The sequence below is a fragment of the Ranitomeya variabilis genome, chromosome 5 (genome assembly GCF_051348905.1).
Source record: "Ranitomeya variabilis isolate aRanVar5 chromosome 5, aRanVar5.hap1, whole genome shotgun sequence".
In the NCBI taxonomy this organism is placed as follows: Eukaryota; Metazoa; Chordata; class Amphibia; order Anura; family Dendrobatidae; genus Ranitomeya; species Ranitomeya variabilis.
In genome coordinates this window covers 275,417,834-275,436,407 of record NC_135236.1, presented here as the reverse complement: position 1 = coordinate 275,436,407, position 18,574 = coordinate 275,417,834, and the positions used below count along the sequence as shown (strand labels likewise).

General features: G+C 45.4%; 1 protein-coding gene across 2 annotated transcripts in view; it reads right to left on the bottom strand.

Annotated features, from left to right (window-relative positions):
• SND1 (staphylococcal nuclease and tudor domain containing 1) overlaps nucleotides 1-18,574 on the bottom strand; it is a 1,031,482-nt gene that overhangs the window by 989,791 nt on the left and 23,117 nt on the right. For both annotated transcript variants that reach the window (XM_077264371.1, XM_077264369.1), the window contains exon 2: nucleotides 6,575-6,724. In XM_077264371.1, the coding sequence (XP_077120486.1) occupies nucleotides 6,575-6,724 (150 nt within the window). The remainder of the gene's footprint in view (nucleotides 1-6,574; nucleotides 6,725-18,574) is intronic.

Below are 18,574 nucleotides of genomic sequence, written 5' to 3'. Positions count from 1 at the left end.
AGTGGTAAAATTTGATATTACCTGCGTTAATTTGTGAAAAAAACCAAACGGAAATATGGTGATAATTATGCGATTTTCCAACTTTGAATTTTTATGCCCTTAAATCACAGATATGTCACACAAAATACTTAATAAGGGTCATTCCATGTCAAGTGAACCAATGATTTTTACCACTATATTTTTAATTCTTTTGAGATTTTGTTATTTGGTAATTGTGTGTCAGAGAATGCAAAATATGAAGAAGAAAAAATTCTAGATATTTATTTTTTTTTTTTTTTATTGATTTTCAAAGTTCGGAAAAAGTGCGAATTTCGGTGTTGCCTGCCTTTACATTTCTCCCCATAACTCAGGCTAGAAAAGAGGTAGAGAAACCAAATTAACACCATTCTACTCAGAACTGTGCAGGCTTTCACCAGATATGTCACAAGAGTATCTTTGATAATATTTTACCTATGTGAACGCAAGCGCAAAACTTTAAAACGCATTTCCGAAAAAAACGTTTAATTTAAAAATTTCAAAAACTGCACATGTGCCTGCTATGCTCCTAACCACATCTGTACCAAAATACAAGCTGGGATCGTGATGGGATCATATTTAAAAAAATAAAACTATTACAGTGTCAGTTCAAAAATCTTGATTTCAGGTCTGTTCAGCCTGTGGTGTAGAAGTGTGGGGTCCGTATTTACCAAATAATCCATGATTGTTAGATATTCCTGTATTATTTTATTATGTTAGAGCTTAGAAGCAGGAGAGGACAGAGGAGAAGCTTTGTTAGGGCTGAGGATGACCAGGGGTAGACGGTGACTGCAGAGCAGATGACAGGCCGGCAGCTCGGGCCTCCAGAGGCCGTATTCCCACCAAATCTTATCACCGATGCAACTCCTCAAATGGAGAGAGAAAAATATTCTTAACATCCAGTTCATGTATTGTACAAACCAGGACTACGAAGAGGAGGAGAGTTTGTTATAACATCAGTTACAGGAAGCAGAACCAATCACAGGGACTCCGCAATACCGGACTGTCATCCCATGTAGTGGAAATAAAGACAGTGATGTCCATGACGTGGTAGAAGGCGGCACAAGATCAGCAATGGATGACACAACTGGTGATGTGACCTGTGAATATGATCAGCGCTGACGGCTACTGGACTCTCCAAAGATTGTGAAAATGAAGACGTAGAAGTGACTTTTCTGCACCGTCTGGTCCAGCGCCGTCCTTTGTGTATCCAAGAAAACCAGACATTGTAAAATTGAACAAAAATCAGATATTAACTCAGGTGGAGCCGAGCACCATGACAGCCGCACATACTCTTGACACAGAAGGAAACAGCCATTGCTAGTGAGCGGTTATAGGCAAGATGACATTTCACCCACTAGAAGGGACACATTGATGATAGAAGGCCAGTGTAAAAACCTACTATTAATTGTTTGATTAGTTCATATTTTATAGTACGAGGATTTAACAGCTGGACTATTCTTCTTAAACACTTCAGAAATGACATGTTTAGTGATATAGTAGAAAAAAAATTGTTCCATGTATAAATAAGTGGTAGAAATATTGGTTCTTTTAATCTGGTTTTTAACATATAATTAGGATCAGACTGAATTTAGAAAACCACACTTGAGGATGTGATCACCTTTTATCTTTTGGCTTGTTCAAAGAATTCAGGTTGAAAATACTGAGTAAGTTGTTATGATGATTAAGATGTATTTAGGCTACTTTCACATTAGGGTTGTGCACTGCACGTCACAATGCGACGTTGCGGCGCACCGACGCATAATGAAGCGCCGCACAACGGGGGCAGCGGATGCTGTTTTTCAACGCATCCGCTGCCCCATTGTGAGGTGCGGGGAGGTGGGGGCGGAGTTCCGGTTGCGCGCGCGGTTGGAAATGCTGCAGACACCAAAAAACGTTACATGCAACGTTTTTTGGTGGCGACGGACCGACGCAACCGTCGCACGACGGTTGCGACGTGTGGCAATGCGTCGCACTGCGTCGCTAATAAAAGTCTATGGAGAAAAAACGTATCCTGCAAGCAATTTTGCAGGATGCGTTTTCTCTGCAAAACGACGCATAGCAACGTGCAGTGCACGACGCTAGTGTGAAAGAGGCCTTATTCTGGCACTTCGGTATTTGTTTTTTGTGTTTCTTTATTGTTACATATAAATGTTGAATGCAATAAGTTGTAATTTGAAAAGAAAAAAGGAAGAAACTCGCACAAACATAAAATCAGATGATTCAAGGCTTAAAAAAAAAAAATACAAATTTGATAGATCCCAAGTTGAATCCCTGTACAAATATAAACAAGGACACAAGTAACACACGTGCATGTTTTCACAATTTTAAAACATACGTTTTTTTCAGAATTGCGCATCAAAATTTTTAATTTGATTTCTCCAAAGCAAAATATAAAGAAACATAGTCTTGTGACATATCAAATGAAAGCAGGTACCGTTCTGAGAAAAATGGTGCCTCTCCCACCTTTATATCTTAATTCTAACCCGAGATACGATAAAAAATGTAAAGCCATACCAGGCCAAAATCCGCTCTTTCAAAACTTTAAAAATCTGTAAAAAATTAACTGATGAAGAAAAAAATTCTAAACTTTTAATTTGTAATTAACTAAAGTTGTACTTCATAAAAACAAAAAATAAAAAAAATCTAAAGACGCAAGGTAAAAAAAATATTCATATTTGGATCACTTGATATGGAATGACCCATAAGTAACATTTCCCACATGTCTACTTTACATCAGCAAAATTTTGGAACCAACATTTTGTTTTTTCTTAGGGAGTTATAAAGGGTATGTGCACACGTAGAATTGAGCTCTGCGGATTTTTCCCCAGCGGATTTTAGAAATCCGCAGGTAAAAGGCATTGCGTTTTACCTGCGGATTTACCGCGGATTTACCGCGGTTTTTATGCGGATTTTGTGCGGATACCTATTGTGGAGCAGGTGTAAACCACAGCGGAATCCGCACAAAGAATTCAAATGCTGCGGAAGGTAACCCACAGCGTTTCTGCACGTTTTTTCCGCAACATGGGCACTGCAGATTGTGGTTTCCATAGGTTTACATTGTACTGTAAATGCATGGAAAGCTGCTGTGGTTCCACAGCAAAATCCGCAACGTGTGCACATAGCCTAAGGGTTAAAAGTTGACCAGCAATTTCTCATTTTTACAACACCATATTTTTTTTTTAAGGGACTACATCACATTTGATGTCACTTTGAGGGGTCTATTGATAGAAAATAACCAAGTGTGACACCATTCTAACAACTGCACACCTTAAGGTGCTCAAAACCACATTCAAGAAGTTTATTAACCCTTCAGGTGTTTCACAGGAGTTTTTGGAATGTTTAAAAAAAAAAATAATAATGAACATTTAATTTTTTTTTTTCACCCAAAATTTACTTCAGCTCCAATTTGTTTTATTTTACGAAGGGTAACAGGATAAATTGGACCCCAAAAGTTGTTGTCCAATTTGTCCGGAGTACGCCGATACCCCATATGTGTGGGGGGGGGGACCACTGTCTGGGCGCTTGGCAGAGCTTGGAAGGGAAGGAGCGCCGTTTGGAATGCAGACTTGGATGGAACGGTCTGTAGGCGTCACATTGCGTTTGCAAAGCCCCTGATGTACCTAAACAGTAGAAACCCCCCACAAGTGACCCCATATTGGAAACTAGACCCCCCAGGAACTTCTCTAGATGTGTTGTGAGAACTTTGAACCCCCAAGTGTTTCACTACAGTTTATAACGCAGAGCCGTAGAAATAAATCATTTTTTTCCCTACAAAAATGATTTTTTAGCCCCCAATCTTATCTTCCAAGGGTAACAAGAGAATTTGGACCCCAAACGTTGTCCAATTTGTCCTGAGTGCGCTGATACCCCTGTTTGGGCGCACGGGAGAGCTCAGAAGGGAAGGAGCACTTTTACCTTTTTAATGCAGAATTGGCTGGAGTTGAGATCGGACGCCATGTCGCGTTTGGAGAGCCCCGGATGTGCCTAAACAGTGGAAGCCCCCAGTTCTAACTGAAACCCTAACCCAAACACACCCTTAACCCAAACCATAACCCTAACCCCAACACACCCCTAACCCTAATCCCAACCATAACCCTAACCACACCCCTAATCCTAACCGTAAATGTAATCCAAACCCTAACCCTAACTTTAGCCCTAACCCTAATGGGAAAATGGAAATACTTATTTTATTATTTTCCCTAACTAAGGGAGATCAGGGTGGGGTTTGATCTACTATTTATAGCGGGGGGTTTTTAGTGGATTTTTAGGATTGGCAGCTGTAAAACTAGAAGACACTTTTTTCCAAAAAATAGTTTTTGCGTCACCACATTTTGAGAGCTATAAGTTTTCCATATTTTGGTCCACAGTCATGTGAGGTCTTGTTTTTTGGCAGGACGAGTTGAAGTTTTTATTGGTACCATTTTCGGGCACATGACTTTTTTTAGCTTTTTTTTTTTTTCTTCATTCTGATTTTTGGGAGGCAGAATGACCAAAAACCAGCTATTCATGAATTTCATTTTTTTTTTTTTTTTTTTTGGGGGGGGGGGGGGGCGTTTATACCGTTCCACGTTTAGTAAGATTGTTACAGCAGTTTTATTCTTTGGGTCAGTACGATTACAGCGATACCTCATTTATATCACTTTATGTTTTGGTGCCTTTATACGATAAAAACTATTATATAAAAAATTATTTTTGCATTGCTTTATTCTGAGGACTAGAACAATTTTTTTGCTGATGACACTGTTGCGGCTTGCTTTTTGCGGGACAAGATGACGTTTTCAGCGGTACAATGTTTATTTATATCAGTCTTTTTGATCGCGTGTTATTCCACTTTTTGTTCGGTGGAATGATAGTAAAGCGTTTTTTTGCCTTTTTTTACGGTGTTCACCAAAGGGGTTAACTAGTAGGACAGTTTTATAGGTTGGGTCGTTACGGACGCAGCGATACTAAATGTGTACTTTTATTGTTTTGGTGTTTTGTTTTTTTTAGATAAATAAATGCATTTTTTTTTTTTAACCTTCTCCCAGGGTAGGACATCATGTGTCAGATCGCTGATCTGACACTTTGCACAGCACTGTCAGATCAGCGATCTGACAGGCACTGCAGGGGAGGCTTGATGGTGCCTGCTCTAAAGGTACCGTCACACTCAGCAACTTGGCAACGAGAACGATCTGTGACGTTGCAGCGTCCTGGATAGCGATCTCGTTGTGTTTGACACGCAGCAGCGATCTGGATCCCGCTGTGCCATCGCTGGTCGGAGCTAGAAGTCCAGAACTTTATTTCGTCGTCAGGTCGGCGTGTATCGTCATGTTTGACATCAAAAGCAACGACGATAACAATGGATGTAATGGAGCCAACAACCAGCGAGAACGAGAAGTGAGTCGCCGTTACATCACTGGATCGCTCCTGCATCGTTCTGGAGCTGCTGTGTTTGACGTCTCTACAGCGACCTAAACAGCGACGCTCCAGCGATCTAGTTTAGGTCGGATCGTTGTCTATATCGCCGCAGTGTCGCTGAGTGTGATGGTACCTTTAGCAGGCACTTGCAAGCCACCTCCCTGCAGGACCCCCGCAGCCATTTTGGATCTGGGGCCTACAGGGAGGACGTAGGAGACCCTCTGAACAACGCGATCACATAGTGTTGTTCTGAGGGTCTCAATGAAGCACACAGGAAGCCCCCTCCCTGCACGATGCTTCCCTATGCCACCGGAAGGCTGCGGTCATGTTTGATCGCAGTGTTCTGGGGGTTAGAGTGCCAGGAGCAGTCCGCGACTGCTCCTGGCACATAATGCCGGATGTCAGCTGTGATAGTCAGCTGACTTGGCTGCGGCTGATCGGTGATGACGTACTATCCCGTCGGTGGTCATAGGGGCTCAGACCACCTCGATGGGATAGTACGTCGGATGTCAGAAAGGGATTAAAGAAACAGCATGGGGACCAACCTTGTTAATGCTGACAGCTGAGGGTTGCAGCCCCTAGATGGCAATCTTGCCTGGCTGGTTAAAAATACAGGGGAACCCATGCAGTCTTTATAAATTATTTGTTTAGTGCACAGGCGATGGCTGATGAATACTACCATCAGCCGCCACCTGCTCACTTAGTAGCGGCAGTAGGAGTCAGCTGATGGGAGTAGTCGTCCCATCAACTGATGCCAGTGACCGGAGGTAAACTTTTTACCTCCAATCACAGCTGCGGGCTCACAGTCAATGATTTTACTGCCCTATCATGAACATGATAACGTGGCAAACACTGGATGTTCAGGCCCCCTCATTCAAGTGAATGGGGTTCAGGTACCCTTTTTTTGGCTCATGAACATAGAGTTATGCCAAAAAGGAGCCAATTCTAGACCATGTAGCATGATGAAAAGTTGAAAATCTAAAGCGTGCAAGATTGTTTTATGTAAACAGATTCCAGGCTTTGAGGTGGTTTTATTGCACACTATATGATGCATTACCGCCATTAAAAAAAAAAAAAAAAAAGAACCCGTACATGAAAATTGGACACGTGAATAGGACCCAAGCCACATGCAAATCATAGGCCACATCTATGAACATACCTCATCGGGAACATCTTTTGAATCTTGTTGAGAAGCCACTGCTCTGCGTGCAAGAGCTCCAGCACGAATGTTACTCAGGTAGATGTTACGCTCTGGTGGTGGACCACCACGTGGTTGGCCTCTTACAGTAATAGCACATCCCGAGAGGACCTGTAAAATAAAAACACAATTAGTAAAGAAAGGGCATTTCACTAGAATACAATAGGTCTCAATGGAATAAAACAAAAAAAAGTGAAAAAAAATTGCAATTAAAGCAGATCTCCATTTACACAAGAAATTGTTCATAGTTCAGGCCAATCATTTTCCAATTCATTATTAGAAATTAACGCCAATAATTTAGCATGCACTGTATGAAGTATGCCGTGCGTCCGACTTGCTGATACAGTGCAGGAGCCCTGTAAACTCCTATGTAGCTTCCTCCTGCACTGAAGATGGTGGGCAGCAGAAGAGGGATGCTACATATTTCGTTTAACCCACACCAGACTGCCCAGTACTGTGGGTTATTGGCAGAAGTCGCCAAGGCAAATTCAGAAAATTATACTGGAGAGTCTCGAACTGTAATTATATTCTAGTGAAACTAGAGGTACACTTTATGGGTGAATGTCAGCATATTCAGCCTAGCTTTCAAATGACACTGTCAATTATTGGGGGCACTTGTTTGAAGTCTGGGATCAAGAGGAAAAGATTATCTGTACCTGTGAAGAAGTGAGGCAGCAAGGGACTTAAAAGGGAACCCATCACCCCCAAAATCAAAGGTGAACTAAGCCCACCAGCATCGGGGGCTTATCTACAGCATTCTGTAATGCTGTAGTTAAGTCTCCGATGTATCCTGAAAAATGAGAAAAAGAGGTTATATTATACTCACCTGGGTGGGCGGTACAGGGCCTCCTATCTTCATAGGATGACGTCCTCTTGTCTTCACGATGTGGCTCCGGCGTACTTTGTCTGTCCTGTTGAGGGCAGAGCAAAGTACTGCAGTGCGCAGGCGCCGTGCCTCTCTGACCTTTCCCGGCGCCTGCACACTGAAGTACATTGCTCTGCCCTCAACAGGGCAGACAAAGTACACCTGCGCCATAGCCACAGCGTGAATACAAGAAGAGGACGTCATCGTAAGAAGATGGGAGGCCCCGGACCGGACTGCGACGCCCATCGGACCAGACAGACCCTGGGTGAGTATAATCCAACCTCTTTCTCATCTTTCAGGATACATCGAGGGGCTAATCTACAGCATTCCAGAATGCTGTAGATAAGCCCCTGATGCCGGTGGGCTTAGCTCATCTTTGATTTTGGGGGTGACATGTTCCCTTTATAAGGATGACAGGAACAGGCTGTAATTTTACTGTATGGACTACAGGGACCCCGGGGAGGAATATAGAAACTTTTCTTCAAGTCATCAGCCCTCTTACCCAGGGAGGCCATGTGCTTCTGACTGTCCCATTTAGGTGTCCCCATCTCAACTAAAGTTCACACTGTAAACACCAAGGTATCAAATCATGGCCTGCGCCTCATAAGCCAAAATGTCTACAGAGTGTGTAGATTAATGAATGTAGACTGACAAATGGCATGTATGAACTCTAGATATAGTGAACTTTGATTTGTAGCATGTAGTTATTTTAGGCTGTGCAAGAGTCAGACATTCAGCCACATGAATTTTATAAAACATTTGACGCAAAGTTACATATGATCACAATTGCTAAAGGGGTTGTCACACAAATAGTACATTTTAATCACCAGATCTTGCAATAAAAAGTTGTAGAGTTCAAGGTGTTAAAAAAAAAAAAAAAAAAAAAGTTCCTGTGCCGAGATAATCTTATACATGACCTGCTGTGTACTGTGTAATGGCTGTGTGACCGTACAGGAACATTGTTGATCATACCACGTCTTCAGGGCAGGGGAGGAGGCAAAAGCGTATACACCGGACAGCACGGGATCAGAGCAGATTCTTTGTGAGGTTAAAAACAAGCACAGAAATTACTGATAGTGTGCACATACCCTTAGGCTATGTGCCCATGTTTCTTTTTTTATGCGTTTCCGCTGCATTTTTGCTGCAGCGGAAACGCTTAAAAACGCATTCCCATGCAACCCTATGGGATTCTGCAGTTGCTGTGCCCATGCTGCGGATTTTCCAACTGCGGAATCGCATAGCGGTAAAATCCGCAGCATAATCATTATTTCTACTGAATCGCTGCAATTCCGACGCCATAGGATTGCATTGAAAAGCTCACTTTATGTATGTGGCTATGCCCACCATGCGTAAAGTGAGCACTTCATGTGCGGATGGTACCCAGGGTCTGGAGGAGGAGACTCTCCTCCAGGTCCTGGGATCCATATTCCTGTAAAGAAAAAAAAAAAAAAAGAATTAAAATAAAAATAGGGATATACATACCTTCTGATGGCCCCCAGAGTCCTCCCGCCTCTCAGCGGTGCACGTGGCAGCATCCGTTCCCAGGGATGCATTGCACGAATCACCTGGGGATGTCGGGGTCACACGACTGACGTCACAAAGGTCCTTCGCGAAAAGCATCCAAGGGAACGGAACGTACCGGGAGCGCCGCTGAGGAGATCGGGGTCTATCGGAAGGTGAGAATCAATTAAATTGCCCTTTTACCAGGAAGGTTTTACGTTTTTCCACTTAGCTCGTGTTGGTGCTTGTATGGTGGAAGCAAAGCTGAACTTTCAGATCCTGAAAAATGCCAGCAAAAAACACCACAAACGCTTCTGTCACTCCAGCTCTAAACCCCACCTAGCGCCATTGCCTCCCACTTGACTGCTTTCATTTTCTGAAGTCACACAGGATAGCAGATGTCGGTGAAGCAGGAGATGGCGGCATTGGCGTTAGAGGCTTCAGATCTACAGCATCATTGCACATCACTTCAAACTTTGTTTGTACACAGTGATGGTTTTTACAAAGGATAGGTCATCAAAATATAATCAGTGGGGGTGCAACACATGGCTTCCAATGCCATCCGGAAGTGCTCAGCTGCAGATCTGCACAGCACCAGCAACGGTCTTGTGGTTGCAGTCCAATACCACACATCTGCTGCCCCCTATTCAAAGCAATAGGGCAACAATGTGCAATATCGGCCACTAAATCGACAGCTGTGAAGGGGACACAACTAAGCACTAAGTAAAGCCGATTGGCAGGAGTGCCATGTGTCACATCTTCACTTATCAGATATTGATTACCCATCTTAGAAATAGGCCATCACGTAAAAGTCCCAAACAAGATTACATTATTCCTAGGTAAAAGTGATCAACCCTTACAAAAATGTACCAGACCATTACACTGCTGGAAAGAAGTCAGTTGTATCCATTAGTCTTAAAGGGCTTTCTTTAAGTCCACCTCCTTGCACCACTGATTACAGTAAGGGACAATAAGGCCTAAGGGTACCGTTACACAAAATGATTTACCAACAATCACGACCAGCGATACGACCTGGCCGTGATCGTTGGTAAGTCGTTGTGTGGTCGCTGGAGAGCTGTCACACAGACAGCTCTCCAGCGACCAACGATGCCGAAGTCCCCAGGTAACCAGGGTAAACATCGGGTTACTAAGCGCAGGGCCGCGCTTAGTAACCCGATGTTTACCCTGGTTACCAGCGTAAACGTAAAATAAAAAAAACATACTCACATTCCGGTGCCTGCGTCCGCTTCCCTGCACTCCTCCTGCATCCTGTGTAAGTGCCGGCCAAAGCAGAGCGGTGACGTCACCGCTGTGCTCTGCTTTCACTTTACGGCCGGCGCTCAGTCAGTGCAGGGAAGCGGACGGCCAGGGACCTGACGGACACCGGAATGTAAGTAATTACGGTTTGGATTTTTTTACATTTACTATGGTAACCAGGGTAAACATCGGGTTACTAAGTGCGGCCCTGCGCTTAGTAACCCGATGTTTACCCTGGTTACAAGCGAACGCATCGCTGGATCGGTGTCACACACACATCGATGCAGCGATGACAGCGGGAGATCCAGCGACGAAATAAAGTTTCAAACGATCTGCTACAACGTACGATTCTCAGCAGGGTCCCTGATCGCCGCTGCGTGTCAGACACAGCGATATCGTATGGATATCGCTGGAACGTCACGGATCGTGCCGTCGTAGCGATCAAAGTGCCAATGTGAGACGGTACCCTAAAGGTTTATGGTATACAATTGTTAAGCATGCAATCATAGTTTGTTCAACCAATAGCCTACTACAATATATTTGCCACAAAACCCAAGTTAACAAAAGGAGCAAATACCATGCAGTATATAAATAGCAACAGTGCATGAAATGATAGGTTACTTAGATCAGAGGTCCCCAACCTTTTTTGCACCAGGGACCGGCTTTAAGCAAGACCAGTTTTCCATGGCCCGGTGGGGGTGGGGCAGGGGCGGGGCTTTGGTCATATGGGGGTGGGGTTATGGAGGGATGGAGCTTAGTGCATACTTATCATATAATTATGACATTTATAATGAGAATGTGATTCAACTTACCATAGGTTCAGAATGAGTGGGAGCACCATGCTTTTTTCCCTGGTGCTCTGCACTATTATTGCCCCATAGCTGTGCCATATAGTGCTCTGCACCATTATTGCCCCGCACCATTATTGCCCCATAGCTGTGCCATACAGTGCTCTGCACCGTTTATTATTGCCCCATAGCTGTGCCATACAGTGCTCTGCACCATTATTGCCCCATACTTGTGCCATATAGTGCTCTGCACCATTATTGCCCCATAGCTGTGCCATACAGTGCTCTGCACCATTATTGCCCCATAGCTGTGCCATACAGTGCTCTGCACCATTATTGCCCCATAGCTGTGCCATATAGTGCTCTGCACCATTGCCCCATAGCTGTGCCATATAGTGCTCTGCACCATTATTGCCCCATAGCTGTGCCATACAGTGCTCTGCACCATTATTGCCCCATAGCTGTGCTGCTGCTGCAATAAAAATAATAAATGACATACTCACCTGTCTTGCTTGCAGCTCCTCGGCGCCATCTTCCCGGCGTCTCTCCGCAAAGCTGATCTTAGGTGCCGCAGCCTCTTCCTCTATCAGTGGTCACCGGCACCGCTGATTAGAGAAATGAATTATGCGGCTCCGCCCCTATGGGAGGTGGAGCAGCCTATTCATTTCTCTAATGAGCGGTCCCACGTGACCGCTGAACAGGGGAAGAGCTGCGGCACCCGGAGACCGTGTGACGGGCAGGGGGAGCGTCAGGATCGCCGGAACTAGGTGAGTATGCCTCAGCGCCCTCTCCCCCTCACCCGCCGACCGTGACTCGAGTATAAGCCGAGGGGGCACTTTCAGCCCAAAAATTCGGGCTGAAAATCTCGGCTTATACTCGAGTATATACGGTAGCTGTCAGCCGCGCCGCGGACCGGCTGAAAAACCCCCAACGGCCCGGTCCTGGTCCGCGGACCGGCGGTTGGGGACCTCTGACTTAGATAACATAACTGATCAAAAACGTAAAAGCCATCCTACCACATCAAGGTGACCCTGTTCATGATTGTCCTAACCTCCAGTATTAAAACCTTACCATATGTTGAGTGACAAATGTGAATAAGGGCTGAGAAGGACTGAGAACCAGCTAATGGACAGCTAGACATGGGGAACTAAATGAATGCAATGACCAGCTCAGAAAAAGGGAGGCCACCCCCTTATTTGAGCAGAGCAAAAAAACTAAAGAGATGACTGGAACACAAATTGGTGTAAATGCAGAATAGTCCCAAAAGCATTAACCCCTTCATGACCGTGGGATTTTCCGTTTTTCCATGTTTGTTTTTCACTCCCCTCCTTCCCAGAGCCATAACTTTATTTTTCTGTCAATTTGGCCATGTGAGGGCTTATTTTTTGAGGGACGAGTTGTACTTTTGAACAACATCATTGGTTTTACCATGTCGTGTACTAGAAAACGGGAAAAAAATTCCAAGTGCAGTGAAATTGCAAAAAAAGTGCAATCCCACACTTGTTTTCCGCTTGGCTTTTTTGCTAGGTTCACTAAATGCTAAAACTGACCTGCCATTATGATTCTCCAGGTCATTACGAGTTCATAGACACCTAACATGACTAGGTTATTTTTTTACTTAAGTGGCGAAAAAAAAAATCCAAACTTCGCTTTAAAAAAAAAAAAAAAAAAATTGCGCCATTTTCCGATACTCGTAGCGTCTCCATTTTTCATGATCTGGGGTCGGTTGAGGGCTTATTTTTTGCATGCCGAGCTGGCGTTTTTAATGATACCATTTTGGTGCAGATACGTTCTTTTGATCGCCCGTTATTGCATTTTAATGCAATGTCACGGCGACCAAAAAAAAAACGTAATTCTGGCGTTTCGGATTTTCTCATTACGCCGTTTAGCGATCAGGTTAACCCCTTCATGACCCAGCCTATTTTGGCCTTAATGACCTTGCCGTTTTTTGCAATTCTGACCAGTGTCCCTTTATGAGGTAATAACTCGGGAACGCTTCAACGGATCGTAGCGATTCTGAGATTGTTTTTTCGTGACATATTGGGCTTCATGTTAGTGGTAAATTTAGGTCGATAATTTCTGCGTTTATTTGTGAAAAAAATGGAAATTTGGCGAAAATTTTGCAATTTTCACATTTTGAATTTTTATTCTGTTAAACCAGAGAGTTATGTGACACAAAATAGTTAATAAATAACATTTCCCAGATGTCTACTTTACATCAGCACAATTTTGGAAACATTTTTTTTTGCTAGGAAGTTATAAGGGTTAAAATTTGACCAGTGATTTCTCATTTTTACAACAAAATTTACAAAACCATTTTTTTTAGGGACCACCTCACATTTGAAGTCAATGTGAGGGTTCTATATGGCTGAAAGTACCCAAAAGTGACACCATTCTAAAAACTACACCCCTCAAGGTGCTCAAAACCACATTCAAGAAGTTTATTAACCCTTCAGGTGTTTCACAGCAGCAGAAGCAACATGGAAGGAAAAAATGAACATTTAACTTTTTAGTCACAAAAATGATCTTTTAGCAACAATTTTTTTATTTTCCCCAAGGGTAAAAGGAGAAACTGGACCACGAAAGTTGTTGTCCAATTTGTTCTGAGTACACTGATACCTCATATGTGGGGGTAAACCACTGTTTGGGCGCACGGCAGAATTCGGAAGGGAAGGAGCGCCATTTGACTTTTTGAATGAAAAATTGGCTCCAATCTTTAGCGGACACCATGTCGCGTTTGGAGAGCCCCCTTGTGCCTAAACATTGGAGCTCCCCCACAAGTGACCCCATTTTGGAAAGGAGACCCCCCAAGGAACTTATCTAGATGCATAGTGAGCACTTTAAACCCTCAGGTGCTTCACAAATTGATCCGTAAAAATGAAAAAGTACTTCTTTTTTTTCACAAAAAAATTCTTTTAGCCTCAATTTTTTAATTTTCACATGGGCGACAGGATAAAATGGATCCTAAAATTTGTTGGGCAATTTCTCCTGAGTACGCTGTTACCTCATATGTGGGGGTAAACCACTGTTTGGGCACACGTCGGGGCTCAGAAGGGAGAGAGCACCATTTTACTTTTTCAACGCAAGATTGGCTGGAATCAATTGTGGCGCCGTGTCGCGTTTGGAGACCCCCTGATGTGCCTAAAAAGTGGAAACCCCTCAATTCTAACTCCAACACTAACCCCAATACACCCCTAATCCTAATCCCAACCCTAACCACAACCCTAACCCCAACACACCCCTAACCCTAGTCTTACCCCTAATTCCAACCCTAAGGCTATGTGCTCACGTTGCGGATCTGTGTGGATTTTTCCGCAGTTTTTGAAAAATCTGCAGGTAAAACGCACTGCGCTTTACCTGCGGATTTACCGCGGATTTCCAGTGTTTGTGTGGATTCACTTGCGGATTCCTATTATGGAGCAGGTATAAAACGCTGCGGAATTGCACAAACAATTGACATGCTGCGGAAAATACAACGCAGCGTTTCCGCGCTGTATTATCCGCACCATGGGCACAGCGGTTTGGTTTTCCATAGGTTTACGTGGTACTGTAAACGTGATGGAAAACTGATACGAATCTGCAGCGACCAATCCGCTGCGGATCCGCAGCCAAATCCACACCGTGTGCACATAGCCTAATTCTAACCCTAGCCCTAAGTGCAACCCTAGCCCTAAGTGCAACCCTAGCCCTAAGTGCAACCCTAGCCCTAAGTGCAACCCTAGCCCTAAGTGCAACCCTAGCCCTAAGTGCAACCCTAGCCCTAAGTGCAACCCTAGCCCTAAGTGCAACCCTAGCCCTAAGTGCAACCCTAGCCCTAAGTGCAACCCTAGCCCTAAGTGCAACCCTAGCCCTAAGTGCAACCCTAGCCCTAAGTGCAACCCTAGCCCTAAGTGCAACCCTAGCCCTAAGTGCAACCCTAGCCCTAAGTGCAACCCTACCCCTAACCCTAATGGAAAAACAAAAATAATTATATTGTCTGTATTTTATTATTGTCCCTACCTATGGGGGTGATAAAGGGGGTGATTTATTTACTATTTTTTTTATTTTGATCGCTGTGATAGAACTTATCACAGCGACCAAAATGTGCAGGAACGAATCTGCCGGCTGGCAGATTCGGCGGGCGCACTGCGCATGCGCCCGCCATTTTCCAAGATGGCGGCGCCCATGAAGCAGACGGCCGGACACCGGGAGGGACATCGGAGCTAGGCAAGTATGGGGGGGTGGGACCGGGGGAGCCGACAGGAGGGAGGAGGGGAGCGGAACGGAGATCGGGGCAAAAAGGACGACTGGGGAGGCGATCGGTGGGGTGGGGTGGGGGCAGATCAGGGTCTCCAGCCATGGCAGATGCTATTGCAGCATCGGCCATGGCTGGATTGTAATATTTCACCATTTTCATAGGTGAAATATTACAAAATCGCTCTGATTGGCTGTTGAAAGTGAAACTGCCAATCAGAGCGATCGTAGCCACGGGGGGGTGAAGCCACCCCCCCCCTGGACTAAAGTACCACTCCCCCTGTCTCTGCAGATCGGGTAAAATGGGAGTTAACCCCTTCACCCGATCTGCAGTGACGCGATCATTCTGTGACACCGCATATGCGTCACAGGTCGGATTGGCACCGACTTTCATGACGCATACGCTGTGTCACAGGTCGGGAAGGGGTTAATGCTTTTTTTTATTGATAGATCGGGCGATTCTGAACGCGGCGATACCAAATGTGTAGGTTTTATTTTTTTTATTGATTTATTTTTATTGGGGCGAAAGGGGGGGGTGATTTAAACTTATGTTTTTTTTATTTTTTTCACTTTTTTTTAACTTTTTTTTAACTTTTGCCATGCTTCAATAGAATCCATGGTAGGCTAGAAGCAGGCACAACTCGATCGCCTCTGCTACATAACAGCGATCATCAGATCGCTGCTATGCAGCAGAAAATCAGGTGTGCTGTGAGCGCCGACCACAGGGTGGCGCTCACAGCTACCGGCGATCAGTAACCATAGAGGTCTCAAGGACCTCTATGGTTACAATACTGAAGCATGTGACGGGGGTCGGCGATGACGTCATTTCCGGCCACCCGGCCAGATGCGGTCGTTAAATGCCGCTCTCTGCGTTTGACAGCGGCATTTAACTAGTTAATAGCGGCGGGTGAATCGCGATTTCACCCGCCGCTATTGCGGGCACATGTCAGCTGTTCAAAACAGCTGACATGTCCCAGCTTTGATGCGGGCTCACCGCGGAGCCCTGCATCAAAGCAGGGGACCTGGCGTCAGACATACTATCCCGTCCGACGTCAGGAAGGGGTTAAGCTACTTACCGGAAGCGGCATTTTTCGGAGGCCCATGACAGCACCACGAGAGAGTGGATCCGCCCCTTAGGAACAGGAAACCCACAGATACAAAAGGGCGGCACCTCTCCCACGTATCAGTTGTATTACAGAGCCTGAGAGGACTACCGAAGTTAATGACAAGCATGCACAACATTATATACAATTAAATACAATATCTTTAATAAAGTAACAATCCAGATATCACACGCGAGACACTTTTTTTTAACATTCTAAGGAAGTGTAACCCCCACGTGAATAGGGAGGGAACTAAGGGTGCTGTTATGGGCCTCCGAAAAATGCTGCTACTGGTAAATAGCTTAATGCTTTATTCGGACTCCCATGACAGCACCACGAGAGATTTACAGAGATGTAAGCCATTTTAGGGAGGGACCACAGCCTGCAGCACCCTTAACCCGAAGGGGAGATCTGAGGAGAACCCCAAATCCAACCGATAGTGTTTGAAAAAGGTGGAAGGGGATGACCATGTGGCCGCCTTACATATCTGGTCGATTGACACGTCAGACCTTTCCGCCCAGGATGATCCCATGGCTCGGGTGGAATGCGCCCTCAGATTCTGCGGAGCCGGACCCCCACCTGCTGTGTAAGGGTACCGTCACACAGTGGCATTTTTATCGCTACGACGGCACGATTCGTGATGTTCTAGCGATATAGTTACGATCTCGCAGTGTCTGACACGCAGCAGCGATCAGGGACCCTGCTGAGAATCGTACGTCGTAGCAGATCGTTTGAAACTTTCTTTCGTCGCTGGATCTCCCGCTGTCATCGCTGGATCGTTGTGTGCGACAGCGATCCAGCGATGCTTTTGCTTGTAACCAGGGTAAACATCGGGTTACTAAGCGCAGGGCCGTGCTTAGTAACCCGATGTTTACCGTGGTTACCAGCGTAAAAGTAAAAAAAAAAAACGTACATACTCACCATCTGATGTCAGTCAGGTCCCTGGCCGTCTGCTTCCCGCTCTGACTGTCTGCCGGCCGGAAAGTGAGAGCAGATCACAGCGGTGACGTCACCGCTGTGCTCTGCTCTCACTGTACGGCCGGATCTCAGTCAGAGCAGGAAGCAGACGGCAAGGGACCTGACGGACATCAGATGGCGAGTATGTACGGTTTGGTTTTTTTACCTTTACGCTGGTAACCACGGTAAACATCGGGTTACTAAGCGCGGCCCTGCGCTTAGTAACCCGATGTTTACCCTGGTTACCAGCGAACCTCGGCATCGTTGGTCGCTGGAGAGCGGTCTGTGTGACAGCTCCCCAGCGACCACACAACCACTTACCAACGATCACGGCCAAATCGTATCGCTGGTCGTGATCGTTGGTAAATCGTTATGTAAGACGGTACCCTTAGGGTACCGTCACAGTGCAATTTTGATCGCTACGACGGTACGATTCGTGACGATATCGCAGTGTGACACGCAGCAGCGATCAGGGATCCTGCTGAGAATCGTACGTCGTAGCAGATCGTTTGGAACTTTCTTTCGTCGCTTGATCACCCGCTGACATCGCTGGATCGTTGTGTGTGACAGCGATCCAGCGATGTGTTCGCTTGTAACCAGGGTAAACATCGGGTAACTAAGCGCAGGGCCGCGCTTAGTAACCCGATGTTTACCGTGGTTACCAGCGTAAAAGTAAAAAAAAACAAACCGTACATGCTCACCATCTGATGTCCGTCCGGTCCCTTGCCGGCCGGAAAGTGAGAGCAGATCACAGCGGTGACGTCACCGCTGCACTCTGCTCTCACTGTACGGCCGGATCTGTCAGAGCAGGAAGCGGACGGCAAGGGACCGGACAGACATCAGATGGTGAGCATGTACGGTTTGTTTTTTTTACTTTTACGCTGGTAACCACGGTAAACATCGGGTTACTAAGCGCGGCCCTGCGCTTAGTTACCCGATGTTTACCATGGTTACCCGGGGACTTCGGCATCGCTCGAGCGCCGTGATTGCAACGTGTGACCGCAGTCTACGACGCTGGAGCGATAATCATACGATCGCTGCGACGTCACGGATCGTGCCGTCGTAGCGATCAAAATTGCACTGTGTGACGGTACCCTTAGCCAGAGAGAGTCTCCCTAATCCATTTAGCTAGTGTGTATTTTGACGCTCTAACCCCCTTCCTAGGACCTTGGAAGGATAGGAATAGTGCATTATCCTTCTTCCAGTCATTAGTAACTGAAATATATTGTAAAAGGCATCTCCTAACATCTAATGTATG